Source organism: Necator americanus, chromosome II (genome assembly GCF_031761385.1).
Source record: "Necator americanus strain Aroian chromosome II, whole genome shotgun sequence".
NCBI classification, from domain to species: domain Eukaryota; kingdom Metazoa; phylum Nematoda; class Chromadorea; order Rhabditida; family Ancylostomatidae; genus Necator; species Necator americanus.
Genome location: NC_087372.1, coordinates 32018810 through 32042971, shown reverse-complemented (window position 1 = coordinate 32042971; position 24162 = coordinate 32018810). Strand labels below are relative to the sequence as shown.

Below are 24162 nucleotides of genomic sequence, written 5' to 3'. Positions count from 1 at the left end.
AAATTGTTAAATCCAAGAATTCTAAAAAAGGACCTTTTTTCTTTTTTCTTTGTCCTAGGTAGTCAACAATCATAAATCGCGGCCACCGTATAACTGGAAGAATCACCTGTCTCTGTGACATCATTTTAAAAAATCCTTCTTTGAAAAACGAATTTTTACATTCTCCCCGAGAAGATAGATGTTTCCTCTTTTTCTCTGTTGGCGAATTCTTTCAAAAACAGGACAGGAAGTTGTAAATAACTTTTTATGACAAGACTGACGAAATTGCTGCGAATCGCACTCGCAAAAGTTGTTCGCCGATTTTGGACACTGAATCAGCGGCTTTTTGTCTTCATCCTTAATAAAACATCGTGACATTAAATGACGAAAATTGTGCTCTGCACACCATGCAAAATGTAGGAATTCTGGAATAAAGAGGAAACTTCTGAGCAAGTTTTTCCTTATTCTGATTCCGCTTCTTTCTGAGTCCTAGTTAATCAATTATTATTCAATTTATTCTGAATGTACTGAAAAATCAACTTTAGTTGTAACTTATACGGAAGAACTGTTGTTCGGTGACGGTCTTTATGATAAATTCCAAGCATCCATCCATATCAAAATTAAAAAAAAGGATAAATTACTGAAATAATATAGAAAAGGATTAAAAGAAGACGGGGCGGCTGTGGTGTGGCGGTTAGAGGTTCGGCTTCCTGCGCGATCAATCGGAGGTTCGAATCCGCCCTAGTGCTCACCAAGCCTTTCATCCCTTAGGGATCGATAAATTAGTACCAGACTTCTGGGAGGATAAAAATACTGACTTGACTCATCGCCCAGCCCCGGAAGTCGTTGTATACTTCAGTAACATGTTCGTAAACATCAAACGACATTACCTTAGTGTAGAATAGTAGTAAAGATTTATATGAGCTTTTTTAATGAACGTATATATGTACATATGTCGTTTTTTTCCAGGGTACTCCATCAGAAGACTTCATTGTCCCTGCGCCACCTTCAGTGAAAACAACAAGCCGATACTTTGGATGTTGTTGTAGTCCGTGTAAGATTTTCATTCAAATGAAAAATTTTTGATATCTTTGAGAATTTTTCCATTTTCAGCACGTGTATTTAAAGTATTTAAGTTTGCTATTCAAGAATGGGTATTTCTTGCTTTACTTGGTCTAATTATGGCTGTATTTTCACTATTAATGGACATGGCAATTTCTGCATTACAAGAAGGTACATCATAGCGTTTTTTGATCTCTATGCGCTACTACGTCAACTGTTCCGGTCGCACGGTATTAGTCTCAGATTTTAACATAATCCTAACTTGCATCGACGTAGAATTTGCCAGATAATCACTATCAGTAGCACATTTTGAACGAGAATTGCATAATATTCAACAGAATCAGGGAACGGGGACGAAAAAATTTGTTGTAGACTGCAGATTCGGATATGACAATAGAACCAAATTTATTTTGCATGTCCTGACTTCGCGCTGATAGAAGGCAATTGCTTATTGCTTCATCCTAGGCGCACTCAAGATCCACCAAGGGACGTGCAGATGGTGCTAAAACGACATCGGATGGAAGCTGCTCAACTGTCCTTCGCATGATGTCATCGACGGCAAAGTTGAATAGAAAGTCTCGCTACGTCTCCTTGTTTCGGTCCACTTTCCAATGGAACGGTGTAGTACATCCAACTGGTGCTCGGACCGCCGCAGTTGCTCCTCTGTTGATGTTGTTAATAAGGCGCACAAATTTCCGTGGAACGAAGCGTATCGAGAAGGCGGCCTTGATGAGGAAAGTTGAAAGTAGCTTTAATGTCCAGAAAAGCCAATTGCATTATTCAGGCTTCAAGTGCCGTATTTCAATCACTCTAGTTACAATAAACATCTGGTCTGTCGTTGATCGACTAGGGCGAAAGCCAGCTTGTGATTCTTTCGCGATGTTTGATTAGCCGATTGGGGACAAACCTTGTACGTAACACGCAGCAGTGATATTTCCCGGCAACACCCGGGATCCGTGACGGATAGCTCCTTCTGGAGAGGAATGGCGATAGCGTGTCTCTACAAGTCAGGTATCCTTTCGTCGATCCATATGGACAGATTTTCTTTGTCATCGCACAAATCGCAGAAGGAGGAAGAGATTTCAGCAAGTCTGAGCTGTTTCAATCGACTCTGCCAGGTTTTCCATTCTTCATATTTTGGATACTGAACCAGAACCTCCGAATCCATCGGTGGTTCTTCGCTGACCGCAATGTATGTCAGCATTTGGACGTGCACGGGTTCAGGGACTGACAGCGCTTGCCGGTTTAGCAAGGTGCTCAAATGCTGCCTCCAGATGAGCAAGGTTGCCTCGCCGACAACGTATCCGTTGGCAGGGTTGAGGACAGACGAATAAATCTTCATCTTAATACTATACTGCCTTAGCATAATAAAGGTTTTTTATTGGGTTCTCGTTTTCTCTACACCTTTTCAACTCTTGATGTCTATTTGTTTTCGCGATCTTGTTGCAACTGACGACCCTTCTCAGATCTTTCTGCTGGTGGAGACCACCAGTAGTGATGAAGAGTAGAGTTACTTCCTTGGTTTTGAAGACGGAAGCGCCTTCTTTGCAGGGTCCTGAATGGATTTAGTGGAAGAGACAGTATCAGCCACTCTCTTCTTGGTCTGTGATCAAATATTGATCGACGCTAGTTGGTGGAACTTCCTTCTGCTTCCAGACCGTTGCCAAGTCGAGCTTCGCTTGATGTTGAAGTTCGCGTCTGCTTTTGTGAAACCGTACCATCAAGCTGAATAGAACTGGTTAGTGGTCGGAATAGAATGCGACGCCCTAGACAGCTCTGGATTTTCGGATGTCGAACATAATGCGCTTTTCAGAACAAAAATCGAGCTGAAGCTTAAGGGTCTCTTTCTTCCGCTTTTGCTGCTCTTCTGGCGTTAAAGGGGTTGTCCCTTGTCACGCAAGCAGATGACATCAACGATTCCTCTTAAAGGCAGCATACCACGAATCTGAGGTGGTGCAGATTTTAGGTGGAGTATTCGTATACGGGATGGGAGACTACGGAGAAGGAGGTGATTCCGTCCATTTCTTGCTAATTGCCGTAAAAAACGGCCCGGAAGATGCGGCGCCGCACAAGACTGGCGCGCTCCAATCGAACCTCTTGTACAAAACGGTGCGCCAAAACGAATTCCGTCCGTTTTTTACGGCAGTTAGGAAGAAATGGACGGAATCACCCCTCCCTCCATAGTCTCCCATCCCGTATACGAATACTCCACCTGAAATCCGTACCACCTCAGATTCGTGGGGTGATGCCTTTAAGCGTGGATGGAACGATGAGGTTGATCTGCTCACAAAGGTCTATCAGACGACTTGCATTACCCGATGTTTACTCGGTGGGATAGAACCATTTAACATGCACGTCAAATTTTTGTTCAAGTCCACTCTTTGCATTCGTATCAATTCCGACATTAACCGCTCGCTGACTTGGTATTTTATATATTAACGCATTGAGCTTATCCTTGTTGTAGTCCTCATATGCGATTCCGCCATTGTACAAAAGCGCATCTTGACAACATTGACCCAAATTTCTCAACCAGGTTATTGTAGATGTTCCTCAGCTACTGCACAGCCTCCTATTTTACTTTCATCAACATCGCCGCAGTAGATGGTACGTACGTTCCCCGATGCACACTTCTTGAAGTGCAGCAAACAGTGCAGCAGCCTGGACAGAGTGACTTGCCGGATTAACTTGATAGCGACTGGCAGTTGAAAGTTACAAGGCATATATTAAAGATTCCATATTTTCCTCAGGAATTTGACCTCTCGGGGTATGGGCTCGGGCTTGCTGCAGGACGGCAGCACCTTTTTGCAACGTTTGGGAAACTAACGCCATATAACAGTGCAAGTTATAAGGCTCGTACGCTCCCAAAGCGTATATTTAAATGCTTGATTGCGTTCAGTGAAAACAAGGGCTCTACAAACAGGTAACAATCAAATTTGTATACGGTGTCCCACAACTACATAATTGAATTGAATTTTATTTTTCTTGGCTTTTGCAGTAATAATAACTTGGAATTAAAGGTTAAATGCAAAAAGCAAGGGATAGAGCATAAAATAAATCATTTCATTATGTTATTCACGAGATTGTATCCTAAGTAGGCGGTAAAATATCATAAGCAGGGCTATGGCGATAGTTTTTTCATTTGGTATTGGAAAAACGACCATAGATGTAGTGCTTAATATTTTTTTTTTCCAAAAAAAGAGGTGTATCAGTTCTACAGGACAAATGACACTGTATCGACATTTCCGAGACGATGAAACATGGGTGGTTCCATTTATGGTATGGTCATTTTATGGTATGGTAGTGGTAATCGCATCCGCTTTAGCTGCACATTTTATAGCTCCACAAGCTATAGGTGAGTGCTATCCACTCTGTAAACATTCTTAAAGTCATCACCCCACGAATCTTGGGTGATGCGGGTTTCAGGTGGGCTATGCCTATACGGAGTCGTGGATTATGGGGAGGACGGCGATTCCATCCATTTCATCCTAATTGCCGTAAAAAACGGCGCGGAAGATACGACTCCGAGCGTTTCGGCGCTCTGTTTTCCACAACGAGTTCGATTGGAGCGCGCCAGCCTTGTGCACGTGCCGCATCTTCCGGGTCGTTTTTTACGGCAATTAAAAAGAAATGGACACCTTCCTCTTCGTAATCTACGATCCCGTATAGGAACTCTTCACTTGAAATCCGTACTACCACAGACTCGTGTGATTCCTTTAACTATTGATCGATTTGCGGACAAAAGGGGGCAAGTTATAGAGGTGGATGGAAATTCGCTGTTGTCGTAAAGATTTACGACTACAAAAGAGACTGTTTGCCTCACGAATTATAGTTTGAAAAAAAAATGACGGTAATAAGTTTTGTGTATGCACCTCAACATCAAGTGCAACGAAATCGTCTACATTTCCTCTCAGTTTCGAAAGCTCAGTGTTTATCATTAACGTCGTTTTTAATTTAGAGCACTTTTCCAGCAAACCTTTCCGGAATAACCATAATTTTAAAGGTTCCGGAATACCAGAAATGAAGACCGTGTTACGAGGAGTAATTCTAAAAGAATATCTGACTATACGAACCCTTGTTTCGAAAATGATCGCTCTTTCTTTAGCAATCGGAAGTGGTCTTCCGGTCGGAAAGGAAGTAAGCAATTTGTTTGTTTGTTTTTTTTTCTTCAAAGAAACATCTACAATTTGTGTTTAGCTTATTTTTAGGGGCCTTTTGTACATATTGCATCCGTAGTGGCCAGTCAACTTAGTCGTTTTGTTCATGGATCTGAGAGTTTATTTGAAAATGAATCAAGAGCAAACGAAATGTTGGCCGCTGGTTGTGCTGTCGGTGTCGCTTGCACATTTAGTGCACCAGTAGGAGGTAATATTATCCGCCAATTTCATAGTGGCATTTTTTTCCTTGAAATTTCTGGACATTCACAGTTTAGGAGTGTTGTTTTCGATAGAAGTAACTGCCGTTTATTTTGCTGTGAGAAGTTATTGGCGTGGTTTTTTTGCCGCCACCTGCAGTGCCACATTGTTCAGTGTTTTACGAGGTTTGCGAAAGGGAACCCCATCAGCATGGAGCGATTTGCGTAAGTTTTTTCTATTAAATTTAGAGGTGTTTACACAAAAAAAATGAACAGTTAAATATGTTCTGAAAGATTAAGGAATAATGTCGCAGTTAGGTTATGTTAAAGTTAGTGAAAATTTAGGTTTGATCCACTTTTTGATCTACTCACTTTGCTTTACTTTTTTTATAACCCACTTTAAATAGCTACGATTCAATTCTCACTTTGCTCAGTGTTTTTTCTTCTAATAAACGAAGTTTTTTTCCTCGATCTCTGCCCTCCGTGGTGCGACGAGGATCACAATAATATAAATTAATTGCAGCAAATTTATGAAATAAAGAGATTATGATCCAATTATTGTGTACTTTTTTTTCAGTTGCCCTGTCTGTTGGAGCTCATTATCAGACCACATTTTCACTGACCAACGCTTTCACCTCATCCGAACTAATTTTTGTTGCTGCAATAGGGTATGTTAATGATTGAATATGAAAATTATTTCTAAATAGTCAAATCTAGTTTCCAGAATTTCCATTGTATCCTAGAAAAGGTAAGTTTTTACTATTAGGGTGATGTGAAGATGTTGTGTTGTCTTGTGTTTGTCTTCTTGCTCACGATAGAAATATAGGTCAAGCTCTTCTCTTAATTTTGGCCCACTTCAACTGAATTCTATTTTTTTATCACTAGGATTTGACCTCCTGCTGAAGTGACACTGATTCAGGTTAATATGTGGCATAACTGGTGCTTTATTCGTCTTTATTCATCGTACTGTTGTTTTATTTCTCAGAAAGAACAAATACATCAAGATTGTCCTGCAAAAATAGTGAGTTTAATACCTACAAGGATTGTCCCGAAAGTAATTACATATGTTGGTCCGATAAAAATCGATTTATCGAATATTTTTGCAGATACTCTTAAAAGTTTTCGAAGTAGGCCCTTTGAACATCAACACACTTGTTCCAAGAATTCTACCACTGTTCGAGACTTTTTTTTTCGAAGTCCTTATCAGGAATCCTTTCTTTCTAAAATTATTCAAAGCTCGTGCCACAATCACTTGAATCCAAGGAATGGCTGGAAACGTTGTCTTCTCAGAACGGTCTTAATCCTTGGAAAGCAAAAGAGATCCGGCGGTTACAAATTAGGGTGCAGTGGCAGCGTTGCCACATTCTTCTTCGCGGCCGCCACAAACTCTTGGCGTACGATTCCCTTCTAAGAAGAGAAGAGAATCGGATTTCCTGAGATTCAAGTAGCTGTGACACGAGTCTTAGAAGACATCAGAGAAGGACTTTAAAAAGTGGTTCGGGTAATGGCACAACCGCTGGAAGCAGTCTGCTCATGCGGAAAGGGTCTACTTTTAAGATTAGTAAGTGTATTTGCAAAAATGTTTAATAAGTTGATTTTTATTGGAAAAAGTTCCATCACTTTTGAGACATGCCCTCTGTGAGTGTTTTTTTTTTTGGTAGTTGATAAAATTTTGGTGTCTTGTTGTTCTTATCGGCACCATGACACGATCACCAAGCATGCATGTAACAGTTTTTATTCACACATTTTCTATTTACATTCGCATGTTGGTATCCTTACGGAGGGTTTTCGGGTTAGCCTTTATGAAGGCTGATCAGTGAGTTCGCCTGCTTCGTGAAAGGCATCACCCCACGAATCTGAGGTGGTACGGATTTCAGGTGGAGTATTCGTAACGGGATCGTAGATTATGAAGAGGTGGGTGATTCCGTCCATTTCTTGCTAACTGGCGTATGAACACACGGCTGGCGCGCTCCAATCGAACTCGTTGTAGAAAATAGCGTTTTTTACGGCAATTAGGAAGAAATGGACGGAATTACCCTCTCCTTAATCTACGATAAGGATATATAAGAATACTCCACCTGAAATCCGTACCACCTCAGATTAGTGGGGTGATGCCTTTAAGTGGACTTCCACAGTTGGGGCAAAGTCGCTCGTTTCATAGCAATCCAAGATTCGCGAGCCTCCCTGGACTTCCATGCAAGCTTCGGCCAAGCAGTGATCAAGTTGAAGTCACGAAAAGTCAGCAAGTAGCAAGTTGGAGACGGCCAGTATGCAAATGAAATGGTTTAACGACGAGAACCGTTAACGTGCTCTATGGACGTCTTTGAGCGTGTTGTGCTCCATGACCTTTTTCGTGCTCTGAGTGCAGGGCAGTACACGCTGTTACAGTACTGGCACAGTCGAAGTACCCCCTTCGATGACACTAAATATAGTAGGAAAACAGTTCGATTCTGTCGCTTCAGAATGCATCCCCCCGCCCAACTATATTTTACGCCCCGGCGCACCAATCCGACGTCATTGGACCTGTCCCACACCATTTTATACATTTCTGGTGGGGAAGCACCACTGCCACGCCACAGGATCTGTCTCTCTGCTTCTCTAGAATTTCGTTTGACTTTCTGGAACTATAAGCCAGTGATTACATAAGCTGATATTTTCAGCTGGCTCGTTTATCCTGCTGTGGTCTCGTTTCTTATCTCAGCATGTATGTATCCACTTGGAGCTGGAAGGTATTTAGGCGGGGAGGTAATTGTTATCAGTTTTTGAATTATCTTCTCGTTTGCTTATTTTCGCTCATTTCTGGGAACACACTTCCGCACTTTCATTCATTTCCACCGTGTTGTTGGTATCTCACGTTACTTTACCTACTTCTTTCTTATGTTTTGCACGTCATTGTAAATTGCAAATGTTTATGCAATAAACGCCTGAGTAATTCAACTATGTACAATTCTACTGAGTTTTCATTTTTGTTGAAACCAACCAAATAATCTTAGATAACACGCTTGAAAAAGAAAGGCCGCCTATTGCTTTATTTCATTCGTAATTTTTACTTTCGAGGACTGTACTGACTTCGGGATCTGGCCAGAACCTATGCGAACACCTCTAGAATCGATTTTATCTGCACTCTGATTATCTTTTATCTCATTTTTGAATTGGATATGCATCAGCTACACAGAATAAGTGCATATTTTTATCTCGCACAAAAATCATGCATATTCTATCTATAGTTTGATCCAAAAGTCTTTTGATCATCCATTTTTTTTCTCTCGTAGGCACAGCTTCAGTGTCCGAAACAAATGGTAGTCAGACGAGGCCAAATAATGAGGATAAGCAGGATGCGGTAAAACTTTCCAACCAAGTTCACCAATTTTATGGCGAGTAAGCTTTGCCACGTGCGGTCGGGCATTCTCATGAAGTAGCTGCAAAGTTGCCGAACCTGGCTGTGAAGTTCTACCGCACTCGGCTAATTCTGCTGACTTGGGCCCGTCTGACTACCATGTTTTTTCGGGCACTCATGCTGTACCTAGGAGTGAAAAAATGCGATTACCAAAAAGAGCTGGAAAGTAAGATATCGACTCACAGCAGTCAGAAACTTCTGGACTTCTGGAATTGATAGTGGAGCGTTGGACATACGTATTGGATCATGATGGTCATCATTTTGCTGGTTGACATCTATGAAAAATACAGTTATAATTGTTTCAAATGTGGTTAAAACTCTCGGACTAACCTTATAAAATTGACTTGCAAAGGTCCCCGATTCGATTGTATAATCTGCCCAAATCAATTCCATTATTTTGCCTTTATGAAATGCTTTGTAACAATATCTGCCTCCAGAACAATTACTTATAGATAATAATAAAAAAGTGAAAGAGTATTGTTTATCACTATTACTAGCAAATTGCTAATTACTAACTAATTACTACTAATATTCCTTTTAAATTCTTATTAAGCATTTTGAGTTTCAGCAAGCATTCAGTCACACACTGAACGATTTCTTCGTTAACTGTTCATGGCTAGAAGATACGAACAATTCTTACGGTTGTGGTCCTGGAGTGAATTTCTCACGAGCAAATTGGGCTGGTCCTAACAATGAAATCAACATTTTCCATTCTCTTATTGCTTTTCAAGTTGCGTTTGTAAGTTTTTCTGAAACTTAGCAACGTAGCGTATCATGCCTACTTCACATAACATTATAGTTCTTTCTTTCTATCGCCGCCTCAACACTTCCGATTGCAGCTGGAATATTTATGCCGGTCTTTGTAATAGGAGGCGCATTCGGACGCTTTGTAGGTGAGTGAATCATTTCAAAAATATTGAGAACTTTAATCTACTGTTCTGAGGAATAAGCTACTTTTCTTGTTAAGTGGAAAATGTGCATTGAAATAAGAAGTATTTTAAAAATGTCGTATACTATGCTATAGAGAAATTTTCGTTCTAGAAGAAGATCATTTTAAAGATTATTGAGGCAGAGTGCCACATTGACAAAACGGACGATTTCCGCGACTTTTTTTGCTATTAATCCAAATGATGAGACTACTGAAGCTGTTTGGAAGATTTGAGTTGTGCATGAAACAGAGAAAAATTAATTAAAAGTCGTGAAGAATTTGAGAAAATACTAAGAAAACGAGTAAAACCATGAAAAAACATGTAAAAAGAACAGAAATGATAAAAGAGATATGCGTGCAAAAATGCAAAAAAGTGGTGTCGAAATGCTTCATTTTGCCTATTTTAAAATATCTGAAAAAACAAGAGTTAATGAAAACTGGCAATGTCTCATCGACTTACTTGACTTAAAGGCAGCATACCACGAATCTGAGGTGGTGCGGATTCCAGCTAGAGTATCCGTATACGGGGTCGTAGATTATGGAGACGGGGGTAGTTCCGCACATCTCTCAATGCATCACTGCAAACAGCCGCCTCCAGAATGCTGTTTTGTACGACGCCATCTATTGCAATGCTCCACCTTTTGCGCCGCCTCCGCCCTGCGATTCGTCGAAGATCAATTCGGTCTGCCCCGATAGGCAATAAGGAACGCTACGCGTGCAAGAGTGGCGCGCTGCAATAGAAGGTATTGTGCAAAACAGCATTCTGGGGGCGGATGTTTGCAGTGATGCTGGGAGAGATGAGCGGAACTACCCCCGTCTCCATAATCTTCGACCCCGTATACGGATACTGTTCGTACCACCACAAATGGTATGCCTTTAATCGGAGCTTGCACAGAATCAATCCATATCCTGTAAAACCTTACGTCTCGTCTGAACTGCTTTTCCGCGAATGTTTCAATATCTTCAGCGTACTCGTTGAAAGGGCGCCATGATGAGGCTAGAATGATATCAGCAGGACACTGATCTGCTGGTCTTCGCAGGATGTCGTAGATGGTGAAATGGTCATGCCACTTCCCCTTATCTTACTACAGATACCACTTCAAACGACATTGTACGTCTGGCTGGTGTTCGAACTTCAACAGCTGTTCCCTGGTTCACTTTATCAAATATGCGAACAAACCTCCTAGTATTATATCGGCACGAAGCGCAATGAGAAAACGAACCCGATGAAGAGAATCGAAAGTGAAAGGCTCAAAACGCTAACTGCATCAGCTTCGGAAACCGCTTGCACATTTCCATCACTCTTCTGATGATGAACGCCTGATCAGAGCGAAAGTCTTCATCCTGCATTGTTTCTTCGCGATATTTAGTAGGTCGGTCTTGGATAATCCGCTCCAAGACCTTAAACATAACACGCCGCAATGAGATTCAGTTTTTATTTGTCTATTTTTATTTATCTAGTTTTATTTATCTTGGATCCGTGATGGATAACTTACTGTGGAGCAGAATCATTTTTGAATACAGACCAGAACCTCCGACGTTTTCGTTGGTTCCTCGTTGACCTTTTACGTCAGTCGCTGGACGTGCTTAAGCTCAGGGGCTGTTTTGCCGGTTCAGCAAGGTGTTGATGTGATGCCTCCGAATTGGTAGAGCTGCTTCATCAACAGCGGCTCTGTTACGTGTTGAGGACTAGAAAACATCTTTTCATTTTGCAGTCGTTTCAGTCAGTCTTTCTTAGTAAATCGTAGGCTTTTTTGGGCTCTTGTCTTCTCATCCCTTTTCAAACCCCTTCGTTCTTTAAATCCACTTCAATTGTTTTCGCAAATTTGTTGCAGCTGACGACGCAACTTCCTTCTCAGACACTCCTCCTGGTTGAAATCACCACTACTGCGGGCGCACATACATAATTATATGTTTATCTAGTCTCCGCACATACAAAGTAAAGTTTTTTCTTGGCTCTAGAACCAAAAGCGTTATTTTGCCGCGTCTGAACAAACTTTGTGAAGGCATCTGCATCGCAAAGCTTTTTCCTGCTTTGTACTCCAACATGAACAGATACTCGTTGGCGGAGTTTCCTTCTGCTTTCTTCGCCTTTCAGACCTGCCAAGTCGAACTTCGGTCAAGTTTTTGGGGGAAATTCTTCGGTTGCTCTTGTGAAACCGTATTCTGGAACTGACAACAACTGGACGGTGGTCAGAGTCAGAAGCGACGTTCCAAACATCTCTAGATTTCCGAATAATCGGCTGAAGAATTTTCTTCGTTATAACTTAGTCGAGCTGAAGTTTGAGAGTTCTCATCTTGCGCTTGCTTGCCTCTTCAGAAAAAAAAGTTGACTTTTGCCACATAAGCTGATGGCGACGATGATTTTTCCTGAATGTGGAAGTAATGCAATACCCGTCTGCTCGCAGAGGTCAACCAGAGGGTATCCATTATCTGACGTGCTTACACGGTAGTACCATCTACCTAGCACATCGGATTCTTGTTCAAGTCCCAGTCCCAATCCGCTTCGATTGCCACAATGACCACGTGCCGGTGGGGCATCGTAGACATCAACCCATTGACTTCATCATATCAAGCGTCGTTGCTGTTCTCTTCAGCGGTTTCCGCAAGTGCGTGGCACTTATGATCCAGAGTTTGCATTTTTTTTTTCTATCCCGCAGATGAACGAAGGCGCATCTAGGTGACGCTGAGACAAATTCCTCTCACCAGGTCGTTATAGTACTTCCTCACAGTTATCGTGCATCCACCTATTTTCATTTCATCACCGCCACCGCAGCAGATAATGTAGTCTTCGTTACAGGTGAAAGGCCTATCTTTGATGAGTGTTTCCTTCAACGCACCAAACGGCACACAGAGATACCTTAGAATATTAAACAGGGCAGCTTGTTAGAGCTCTCTCGGCAACGTAAGGTAGTTCAGCGTGACAAAACGGATAGTTGTTGCCAAGTGTATTGTTGGAGGACTTGTTTTGGGCTTCGGTAGTTGACGGTCTCGTATTATGTGCCACGCGGGATATTACTTAGCAACTTTATTCAGCACCACCTCAAACTTGGGTAATTAAACGCATAACATTAACAGTAACTAAGGCAAACAAAGCTAGCAAATGATTAACAGTAATAAAGGCAAGCAATACATGAAGGCAAGAAGAGCTAGCAAAATTATAAACAACATGGAAAGCAAGAAAAATGGCACAATGAACTTTCTACGGCTATTTATATGGTACATTGAGGGCGGAGTAGACTGTTATGATGTCCTGTAGAAGCTAACACAAAGAAGTACTCGGTTGGCCTGTAAACATCTTTGTCCAATGAATCATTGTTTGCTACTGCGAACCTAAGGACTACAAATTCGGCCGCTAGACTGCATTAACTCAAGTTATGAATCATCGCCAGCTATGCATTGCTATAAGATACGAAAAGCAGCTGTTGAGCTAATTAAGTAGTATCACGTTCGTGATACCAAGGATTGCACACTCCCTCCAGGAAGATGACCTTTCGGGTTGTGGTTGTTGGCGATTTGCTGGACGACAGCACCTTTTCGCAATATATGGAAATCTTGCATAGTTGTGCAGGAGTAGCTCGTACGTACCAAATGCGTATTGCCTGATTGTATTTAGTGAAAGCAGAGCCACCACGTGGAGGTAGCAGTCATACTTGTATACGAGGCTCTGAGGTCTCGTAATGTGAGAAATTCTCTTTTGGATAACGTATGACGGGCGGGTGTGACGCAGTCCTTTAGAGGTCCGCTGTAGCCACACAGTCGGTGGTTCGAAACCGCCCCAGTTATTGTATAGACCAACACGGCTTCGAAAAACCTCAACGATTCACGAATTGCAGTCCAACGTGCTGGCGCATCTCAATTGGATTGATACGTCAGTGACTTTATCCTGACTTTCCTGAAAATACATCTTATATCTATGTGCGTTCTTCACTTTGAAAAAAAAACACTCACAATTTGTTCCTCATCTTAATGCACGTATATTAGGCGAACTGTTGCGATTATGGTATCCCAATGGAGTCATAGATGGTGTGCTAGCAACTCGTGTAGATCCTGGCATCTATGCTGTTGTTGGTAAGTTTTCAATGAGCTCTTTAAGATTTGTACACGGTAAAGACCATCTAAGCTAGAAGAAATTTCATTTTTTTCCGTTCTAGCAATGTTTTTAGGATTCATATCCTCTTGAATTTTTTTGACCGTAGTTACCGAAGGTCGGAATGCCACGACCCTTTATTTGCCCCTTTTCCTCACTTTTTTCTTTACAAAATATGTCATCTTTGAGAGAAACTTCTGAACTCTTGTTTGCACCTCTAATATAAACTTCTATGTCATTCATAGCTAAGCTGCCTCAAGAATTTCTGTAAGGTTCCAGGTGCTGCAGCATTCTGTGGCTCAGTCACACATACGGTATCTGTGGCGGTGATAGTATTTGAGTTAACAGGACAACTCGTACTTTTGATACCTGTTATGGTAAGAGCAGTAGTTCTATGCGAATCATTCCTATATCAAAACTCAATTCTCCATTCAGATTGCTGTTCTTATATCGAATGCAGTGTGCTCTTATTTACAACCATCGTTCTACGACAGTGTCATCAAAATAAAACATCTTCCATATTTGCCGGATATCTCGCAAAGCTCTTCGATGTACGTTTCACTAATTGCCTTCATTAACAAAATGCATCTTATCCATAAGAAATACTCCGGAAACTCTTCTTTTACTTTATTTTACCTACCTTATTTATTTTGCTTATTATGTATTTATTTAGTTTTATTCATTTTATTTTATTCAAATTTTAGTGAGAACGAACTTTTCTTATAATTAGTGCGATTGGGGACTATTCATGGACATTAAACCAGCAGCAGTACGTACATGCACGTGCAGGGTTAAAAACTCAGTGGGTCTTTATTACTAGCCATAGCTTTGAGAAGCCATCAACTGTCAGGGAGCAATCGACAGAAATGCATAACCAAAGAGGAGAAATTATACTAAACATCTGCTTCCAATGTTTCCCCACTATATCCATAACATGGGCTGAAAAGCTAGCGTCACTTTTCTATTCCAGGCTTCTCACCACTTGCACATCTGAATCAGTCATCTTGTTAGCGCGTAAACATCATTAGAACTAGTCGCTAAGATCAATTGACAAAAGAAGAAATGAAATCGAGAATAGAATTGAAATAACCCCCGCCTCACCGTGGTTTTATCAAATGGAACATCTGTTACGCTTTTCGGCCTGACGTTTTGACACTTACATTTTCTTCAAAATCCTTAAAATCCCAATTTATTCGCAATTAGGCCCACTAAATATTTCATCTCTCCCTGGCTGCTCTGCTGAAAAAAAAGTAGTTTAACTCTGAATAACAAAAATTTTGAAAATTACAATCAATTACTGTGTTGCTGGAACTGTCAACTGGTATAATTTGAAGGCAGCGTATGTCACGAAACTGACGATGTTGGCGTCTCTCTGGGTAAATTCAGAGGTTGGAGTGTAGATTATGACAGTGGATTATGAGTGTGTCCACAGTTAATTACCATTAATTATCCTGAAAAATGGCATTTGTTCTCGCGAGGTACGTTAGAACGCGCAATTTTTGTGCACGCATCGCATCCACGTGCGAGCTGTCGAGAATAAATAAGATCTCCTCAGCAGCCTATTCATGTAAAAGCGCGTGAATAGGCTGCCGAACCGAAGCGTGTTCGATAGTGGCGCGTTCTAACGTACCTCGTAGGGAATAAGGGGACTCTCACGCCGTTTTACAGGACGATAGGGGTGAATTGAGCACGGTCACACTCACTATTCGTAATGAACACCTCAAACCCTATGTTTTCCATGGGTAAGCTGCCTTTAACCGACTAAGTAAGGAAGGAACATCAGTGAATTTTACAACAGTACTGTTAACTATATAGTGCAATATAAGTGAAGGCATTAACGAGAAATTCGAAAAAGAACTCTCTTGTTAATCTGCCTATGTTGTGATAGTGGATCTACATCCACATTACGCGAAACATGAACTAACGCAAAACTGTAACTATCGTTCCCATGGTATTGGAACTGGCATTGGTCTATGTGTCAAAACTTTTACCGGAAAAAGCGTTGAAGAGATTGATCAGCAACGGCTGCAGGTCGAAACACGAATAGTAGCGATGGAGCGTTGGTTTCGAAACCTTTAGGATCACGAATCGTAACAAGTCTCGTCCTAAAGTTAATATCTATTATTACTGTATTTCAGGTACCATTCCCTTACTGCTGAACAATTTATGACATCTCCAGCTGCATACATTGCAAAGGATTCAACGTATGCTGAGCTACAGACTCTCATTTATGCAATGACTCATGTACGAGCTTTCCCACTTGTGGAAAACAAAAGTGAGTTGTTGTTAATTTCTCGTATTTTTCAAATGATATCATTCTCACGCTAGTACCACACGTTACAGCGTCGATGGTTTTGACTGGATCGATCAGTCGATCCCACCTCTTCAAACTACTCCAGGCGAATGTCGGTGTGAAGGCAAGACAAGCGGAAGCTGCCGAACGTATACGTCGAGCAATTCGAGAAGTCAGCGAACGATATCACGTCCCATCAAACGCGAGACTAACAAACAACATAACATACAACAAATCAAACAATATGATGTCAATGGGCATGAAACGGTCTCCTCAACGGTGCGCGATTATTTTTGCATTTTTAATCAGACAATCCATACTGTCGTTCAATTATAGAAATGTGTATCCGTAAATATCTTCAGATTTACTGTTGTGTCTGTCGAAAACAGTCCGGGATCGTCTGGTGAAATCTCCAAATCCTCTGTAGCTTTTGACAACAACTTGCTATCTGTTCCCGATCATTCCTCTTTTCCAAAGGCTTCAAATGACACAATGGTACGTGTCTATTATAATTGCTTATTAACTTAGTGGTCCCTCTTAGTGGTGAGAAAATTTCGGATTCAGTGTTTTGTAGATGTAGTTCCTCTGTTTGCATAGCTCTTCATTTTTGCAATTGTTTTGCACTTTGCTTGGATGGGATAAGGCGAATTAGTCCTGGATTTGGCAAGATTTAGTGCTACTACGCAAAAATCATTTGTGGGGAATTTATAGGGTGACGGTGGGCATCCAATTTTACTGTCATGTTTTGCTAGATCAACTTTGCTTTTGCGGATAGTAGTATAGTTTTTTTCAAAATGCCCTGAAGGCCTTTGGCCTTTGCGATTAAGCTATGATTACGTAGAATTACGCAGAGGATCACGTATTGTGCATGAAGTGGAACAATGGAGTTAGCGGCTACAAACGAATTGTGACCTCCATCATTCCTACAGTTCGATTGCAGCAAGTGAGGGTCCCGCCCCGATCGCACCCGCATACGCAATCGCACAAAGTTAATAGTCATTTTGTTCCTGTTAAATTTGCTCTTTGAAACGGATCTTGTTTATCATTGCTAAGTATTTTTGATCCAAGTATGCAACAACAAAGGATCAGATAGAATTTTCATGGAAATCCTGCGACAATGCACATCCACGACAAGCAGGCGCCAGCTTTTAGTGTAGTTCCTCTTCTTCTTGTGATTTTTCATTGAAATGAACCAAAATCCAGACTCAGAAATACTATGCACATGAAATGCGGAATTGCTTTCGATGAGTCGCAGTCGCTCGAACAAACTTGTAACTAATTACTTCCAGAGTTACTGGATTATTAATTTAAATATTTTTTTGCTGTTTATTTGAATTCCGTTGTTATTATTCCACATTTCAATTTTACTCAGAAAAGATTTTAACAGTAAAAAATTCTGTCAAGGTCGACTAAAATAATTCTGATACTTCTACTTTGAACAGACACATATCAGTCCGTCACTGAACTAGCATGTCTCAGATATTATGAATCCATGCAAAAACCATCTGTGAAATCCTCTAAGATTAAACAAATCCTCACCTCCTGTTCATCCTGTGCTTCCCATTTCTGTTCGGCTTTCCCGGCTGTTCCGTTTCAAAACTTTTCTCCTAACCGAAACAACTAATTTGGGATGTAACTTTCAGTTTTCTCTAAACGATATCCAAGAATTTTCCAATAATCTTTTTCCATATTACTCGGATCCCCAGGAATGTGTTGTTACATCTGATGACCTGCTTGTGAACATTTGAACCGTGTGTTGTGTATGTCAGAAAGATGTGAAGAAAATTTTTTGAAATATCCTATTCAAAGAAAACTTAGCTATTCTATCCTTTGAGGATGTCTTTTCCTTCAGACATAATGCCAAAATATGGCCTACCGAATGGATGAGCAAGTTTCCGGTGCTAAAAACGGAATCCTCTCGCGAAAGAAGCCAAACATGTGTAAGTAGACATGTGTAGGCTAACCTATGCATATATCTGGACTTAGAAAAGAGGAATGGAGGGAGAGGATTGAGAGGATTGAGGACTATACCTGAAAGCACTGAATTCATGATTGTGCTCAACCTTTCATTGATTTGTTACCACATCCTACAGAAATACATGCGTACAACTGTAAATCAAGGACTCTGTCTCTTATATGGTGGTTAAATTGTAATACAGTATGTATTGTTTTATCATTCATGAAAAAATTTTCTCAAATCACCTTTTCCCAACAGAATAATGGTTCAGCTGTCTGGATTCAGAAAGGTCCCACATCACACGCGCCTGTAGCACCAAAATATCGATGAATTCATACTGCAGTAGTCTATTTTCAGCCGACTATTTTGGCAATGGGTACGAAACGTAGCAAATCCTCGAATCTACTCAGCGATTCTCTTTCTCCTGAATTCCATCATACAATCGGAAGTGAGCCGCTCTTCTACAGTTCTTCTTTTCTTCTCTTCTTTGAAATTATCCAAAATTTTTGAGATGTTTTCCGTTCAATAACGAGGGGAATCGGGAAAAGTAAGAAGGAGACCGACTTTGATTTACATGGTGAAGAGGTAGGTTTAAAGAGTTCTTTTTCTGGAAATTGTACTTATTTTCTGGAATATCTCAGTGTTATCTTTCTGAATCGCAATTTTTAGAACGACGTATAAATGTTTATTTATTTACTTTAGCGTGACGAATGGGAGAAGTCAGTTTTGCAGCAGAAAATCGACTTTACTAACATTCATATTGATCCGTCACCTTTTCAAATGGTGGAAACCACCAGCCTATTTAAAGTAAGGGTTTTTTACATTCTACATTCTATTTTCCCATTTTGCATTTTCGCTTTAGGAATCACATTAGGAATTTTTACATTCTATTGGCCAACTAATGTTCAATAGTTTATTATTATCGTTTTTCTACTTTTATTATTCTGTAATCTGTCTTTTTCTATAGCTTCAGGATCCCATTAATGTTATATTGATAATACAAGTTTAATTAAGGTACATTCCATTTTCTCTCTGTTGGGATTAAAACGTGCCTATGTGACGAAGGCTGGTCGACTCGTTGGAGTGATCTCATTATGCGATGTGAGATTTTTTACGATTATTTAAGTTTTCCATTATTTTCTGGATTCCTATTGTTAATCCACAAACGCCTCTGCTTATGTTTGCACAGCCGACCGCGACGCGTTCCCGAGTAGGTGCAAGGTAGAGTGCAGGGAGAGGGGGAGAGTATGTGTTAGAGAGAGAGCAGTGCGAGTTTCTGCGGTCGCGTCGCGGTCGCTCCAGCAAATCTAAGTACCAACAAACATACATGGGTTAGATAGACTTTAATTAATGTTTATTTTTTTCAGTTGAGACATGCAATCGAAAGTTTACAATCAGGTAATATACCAGGAAAAGGCGAAACGATGACAACATCATTGGAGAAATCGGAAGATGAATCGACCGACGATGTTGATTATCTTCATGTATGTTAAGATCACTTGCTTCTACAACTCTCTATGCTTCTAAGAAGCCTCATTTCAGCCTAAACTCGAAGTTCTCACACGTCCCAACACATGTGATGATTTATGTGATCTATCGGAACGATCAATGCATGTTAATTCAAATGATACCACAATTCCTGACAACGAACAGAATGAAACGGAAAAATCTCGTAGAATATCCACATCCGCATCAGAACCATGGCTAGTGGGTTTGAATGAGAAAGGTTGGTTTGCTACGCAAAGACAAGAGGAAATTTGAAGTTTAAGGATTTTTAAAGTTTAATTAAAATTGGAATTTTACGCCTCCAGTATTCGATATTGCCCAGTTTTCGGATCTCAGCAAGTAGTATTGTTGCCCGTAAAGTAAAAGCTATATTTGCCTACTTGAAGAAAGGGTTTATGACATTTTTTCCCAACATTTCATGGAATGTGACCTTTGTGATTTACCCAAGATCAAAGAACGCTGAAATTGGGAGTTTTGGAAAATTTTGAAAGATCAAAGAGACAAAAAGAGTGGAGTAGAGTGGATGTTCCACTTTTTGAACTGTGCTTGCCCTATCCTTAGTATGCAAGGGGATTTGCAGAAAAAGGTGAAGAAAAGTAGGAAATGTAGGAGTTGTGTTCATAGAGCTTTCTGTGAAATGTTTAAAAGCAGAATTTCCCGAAATCGACAGTGAAGGAATTTTTTTCACGGAGTGGATTTTTTCACGGTTTTTCACGGCTGTAGTTTGAGTTAGTTTCGACTATGAGCGTAATCACAATCAATTTCTTTTAGAAATAAAATAATCCAATCTATGAGAAGCAGCCTTGTGTGGTTTTGTGTTCCCAACGATGCAACTTATTACTGGCATTAGAAAAACGGCAACCCGTAATGTGTCCACGATTGTGCGTGCGTAGCAGCTTCTCTTGCCTATTTGAGTTATATTTGCTGGATTGTGAATGTTGGAGAGGGTCGGAATTGCTCGCACTCCACAAGCGCCACGTAAGAAGTTGTATCGTTGGGTAAACGGAGTCAAGAATGCTGTTTCACGACTTTTCTGGATTACAAGGCAGAGTTCAGCGTGATCATGGTCATACTTCTGAATTACCCCCTACCTCTATCTATCCGTGGAGATATCCAAACATCAACACTTTCTCGCTGTTTCTTTCTTTTTTCTTCTCTTCTTTTTTCCGTAAACTACCACTGCAAATGAATAAATTAATAGATTTAAAAAAATTTCGTAATGCACAGTCTTCAGGAAAAGATCAATTATAACTGAAGCGAAAAAATAGTTGTATAGTTGTCAAAACAACACCGTTATTCAACGAATTTCCGTGGTAGGAAACGTGTAGAGATAACGAGTATTCATTCATAATAAACGGTTCCCTCGAAAAAAAATTCTTTGACTTGATTTAATGTTTATTACTAGTTAATCCGTTTGAATAATACATTGGATACACTTTTATTTCTATTTCAGAGAATCTACCAAAACCTGTGCCCAAGTTTACGCTAGACCTTCCACCGTCCACCATCGCGGATGTTATTTCCAATGAAGCGGACTCCGCTGAGATATCGACTAATAGAAGGTTCGTTTTGGATTATTTCTTTTTATATTAATTTAAAACTTCTCCTAAAGTGAACTTTCGCATTAAAAATCGAAAAAAGTACTTTTTCGAAAATAAAGAATGAAACAGAGGAATGAATAGGAACAAGAAGAAATGTGGTAAGTTATGAAGAATGAAAATAAGTGTTTATAGTAGTAAATATCACTGAAGACATGAATTTCGTGTTCAAATTTAAAGAGGGACCAGTCGGAATATATGGAGAACGCTAAGGCTGAAGCAATGTCCACTTTTCTAGTGTTCTTTATCCTGCTGACTCCAGGGAAATGAAATTTTTGCGAAAAAATTTTCAGCGGGGAAATTGAAACTTAGAAATTGAAACTTTCTGATGGTTTCCCGTCCTTATAGTGACCAATAGCACTCAAAAAGCTGTAAAAGAAAATATTGCTAACATAACATTCTAAACTTAGATTTCAAAATAAAAATGTTTTAAGAAATTGTTTTTCCAAGGAATATTCAAGTTTCTTGTCATTTTAATAAGCCTATGTCCAATCATGGAAATAGGCGCGGACATCCTCTCATTTCATCTATTTTTCTGTCTTAGTACTTTAGAGTTCCTATTCTAAATACAGTAACATTACTGTAATTTTACCCAGTGTTCATATTTTCGTTCTACTTTCAGCGATGAGACTGTGCAACGTCGCCGAAGTCCACCGCATGTTCGAATCGTCATTCCTGACGACAAGGTTGATGATTCCGAAATGCGGTTCTGACCAGACATCTACCTGTAAATCATCACATCATCTCACTCACTTTACCATTTTCTTTTTAATTCTGTTAAAAACAAATCGTTGTGACCATCGAACGCTGCGATATTTTTTAAATCGGGTTTCTAATCTCAGTGAAGATCATTTGTGCAGTTTCATTGAACACTTAATATTACATTCACTTGACACAAATCATGTTGATTATTGATTGATAACTTATTGAATTTCGAACTATGTAATGTGCTGTGATTGTTTTTGTTGAATTTGGTTGATTATCTCGATTTGTTTTTTTTTTTACTTTTTCTGAAGATGAAAAAGTTTGCGAAGCGAATGAATCATTAAAATACGCGTAGGATGGATCATTCATTAAGAAATCATTGTTTTTTTTCAGAATACTTTTTATCTTTCATATTCTTAGTTAGATAATACCTAGATTTGGAATATCTTACATTTGACATGATAATTTATGGAGACAATAAGACTTCTTAGCCTTGAAGAGAAAATCGGACTTACCTTACCGCAATTTCTTCGCCAATGTTCATAAATCAGCTTTTGTTTTCGTAACTAAAAATAGTTCTCCTTTTTTTTTATTATTTTTGTGTGAAACGAAAGCTGATTCTGAAATCCAACGCAAACACAGAATGTAAAGAAGTTGAGCTGAGCAAAACATTCGTACATGCCTGCCTAAGAATTGACATTAATTACATTGGTATATAGTTTAAACAATGCTTTGTAAACAAACAATTTAAAAAAAGTCCAATCTCAAAATTTAAAACAGAGCACAAGCGGAATTGAGGTTCTCTAAAGGGCCTCGTTGAACTTAAAATCGTAAAAATTTGTGGAGAAAATGTTTTATGGTTTTAAAATACATGAAGAGTGCACGAAAATGTGAGTACTTAATAAATATAAAAAGTTTTCTGAACAGTTTAGACCACGTTTCAAAAACGATTTTCTGGACGGGATTAAACTTCGAGTGATGTTATCATGTGACTTATGGATGGTACATTACTGTAAGGAAAAAAGGTGATATGATACTATCTGTATACTTATGATCAGTTTCCAACAGTTAGAAAACCTCTACTAGGCGGCATATCCGGCAAGGTAAGTCGAAATCAAATTGGCAGGTATCCTCGTCGTCAAATACTACATGTTTTTCTTTCCGTCTGCAAAATGCAAACTAACATTTCGCTTGCTCTTATTCTCTAAAAATACTGTTCGGCTCAGTTGACAAAAAATTTGATTGCTATCGTGGAGTTCCCCCTGGCAATCTTAAGCAAAGACTCATACGCAATCGCCTATATGATCGTATTTGCACTGCACCAGAGTGCAAAATATGTCCGGATAACAACTATGTGAATTGCGTGAGTTCATGTGTTGTTTATCTGATTTCCTGCATGCAGTGCGCTGACGAATACATAGAAGAAACAGCTACATCTCTATATGTTCCAGTTAAAGGCAGCATACCACGAATCTGAGGTTGTCCTGGTTTCAGGTAGAGTATCCGTATACGGAGTAGTAGATTATGGAGAAAGGTGTGGTTCCGCTCATCTCTCCCTGCATCACTGCAAACAGCCGCCTCCAGAATGCTGTTTTGTACGATGCCATCTATTGCAACGCTCCACCCTTTTGCGCCTCCTCCTCCCTGCGATTCGTCGAAAATCAATTCTGCCCCGATAGGCACTAAGGGACGGTATGCGTGCAGTGGTGGCGCGCTGCAATAGAAAGCATCGTACAAAACAGCATTCAGGGGCCGGCTGCTTGCAGTGATTCATGGGGAGATGAGCGGAACCACCCCGGTCTCCATAATCTACGACTCCGTATACGGATACTCCACCCGAAATGCGTATCATCCCAGATTCGTGGTATGCTGCCTTTAAAGAACACACGAATGGCGAAATCACGTGGACTCCACTGCATTAGGTGGACATAGGGCGTGGCGTCATAACGGAGAAGATTTTGAAATTAAGATCACGATATTGGCGCACGAACCTGGTATCGCGGCGTAAACGCAAAGAGGAATGCCTCTTTGCGCGGGACCTCGCCCTATTTTGGCCTTGATTTCGCTAGCCACATCACCACAGGTATCTACCAGTGGCAGAATCATCTGATCTTAAGGTACGATGTTCCCTTCTACTTGTAGCTGTAAAACCCAACAGTAAATTTAGAACATTCTTTGTGGGATGGATGGGACGTTTGATCGGATGAATCACGTTCGAGTTCTCCCTTTCAGCCTCTGAAGAAGGCGACCACCCCTTATGTTTTGAAGGGCCAATTTTGTTGTGTAAAATTCAGGC

The 24162-nt window shown here is 40.2% G+C and overlaps 2 protein-coding genes across 5 annotated transcripts in view; both read left to right on the top strand.

Moving 5' to 3' along the window:
- RB195_020130 (uncharacterized protein) overlaps positions 1-24105 on the top strand; it is a gene marked incomplete at both ends in the record, with an annotated part of 42065 nt that extends 17960 nt beyond the window's left edge. The window contains 28 exons of one of the 4 annotated variants that reach the window (XM_064188293.1): positions 949-1033; positions 1093-1212; positions 4259-4393; positions 5042-5175; positions 5247-5403; positions 5471-5617; positions 5970-6060; positions 6312-6413; positions 8053-8137; positions 9358-9528; positions 9589-9682; positions 13702-13788; positions 14087-14184; positions 14243-14358; positions 15946-16082; positions 16151-16379; positions 16463-16595; positions 17936-18040; positions 18415-18505; positions 18569-18642; positions 18760-18864; positions 19072-19158; positions 19425-19541; positions 19600-19783; positions 21017-21125; positions 21784-21867; positions 23950-23983; positions 24034-24105. In XM_064188293.1, coding sequence (XP_064044173.1) covers positions 949-1033; positions 1093-1212; positions 4259-4393; positions 5042-5175; positions 5247-5403; positions 5471-5617; positions 5970-6060; positions 6312-6413; positions 8053-8137; positions 9358-9528; positions 9589-9682; positions 13702-13788; positions 14087-14184; positions 14243-14358; positions 15946-16082; positions 16151-16379; positions 16463-16595; positions 17936-18040; positions 18415-18505; positions 18569-18642; positions 18760-18864; positions 19072-19158; positions 19425-19541; positions 19600-19783; positions 21017-21125; positions 21784-21867; positions 23950-23983; positions 24034-24105 — 3183 coding nt within the window. Of the gene's footprint in view, positions 1-948; positions 1034-1092; positions 1213-4258; positions 4394-5041; positions 5176-5246; positions 5404-5470; positions 5618-5969; positions 6061-6311; positions 6414-8052; positions 8138-9357; positions 9529-9588; positions 9683-13701; positions 13789-14086; positions 14185-14242; positions 14359-15945; positions 16083-16150; positions 16380-16462; positions 16596-16774; positions 16813-17935; positions 18041-18414; positions 18506-18568; positions 18643-18759; positions 18865-19071; positions 19159-19424; positions 19542-19599; positions 19784-21016; positions 21126-21783; positions 21875-23949; positions 23984-24033 lie in introns of those variants that run through there. The other 3 variants (XM_064188292.1, XM_064188291.1, XM_064188290.1) reach the window with 3 other exon arrangements.
- Positions 22335-24073, top strand: RB195_020131 (uncharacterized protein; the record flags this gene model as incomplete). The annotated part of the gene is made up of 3 exons (XM_064188294.1): positions 22335-22404; positions 23836-23983; positions 24034-24073. The coding sequence occupies 3 exons, from the start codon at positions 22335-22337 to the stop codon at positions 24071-24073; spliced, it is 258 nt and encodes an 85-aa protein (XP_064044174.1).
- Positions 24106-24162: the final 57 nt, after the last annotated feature.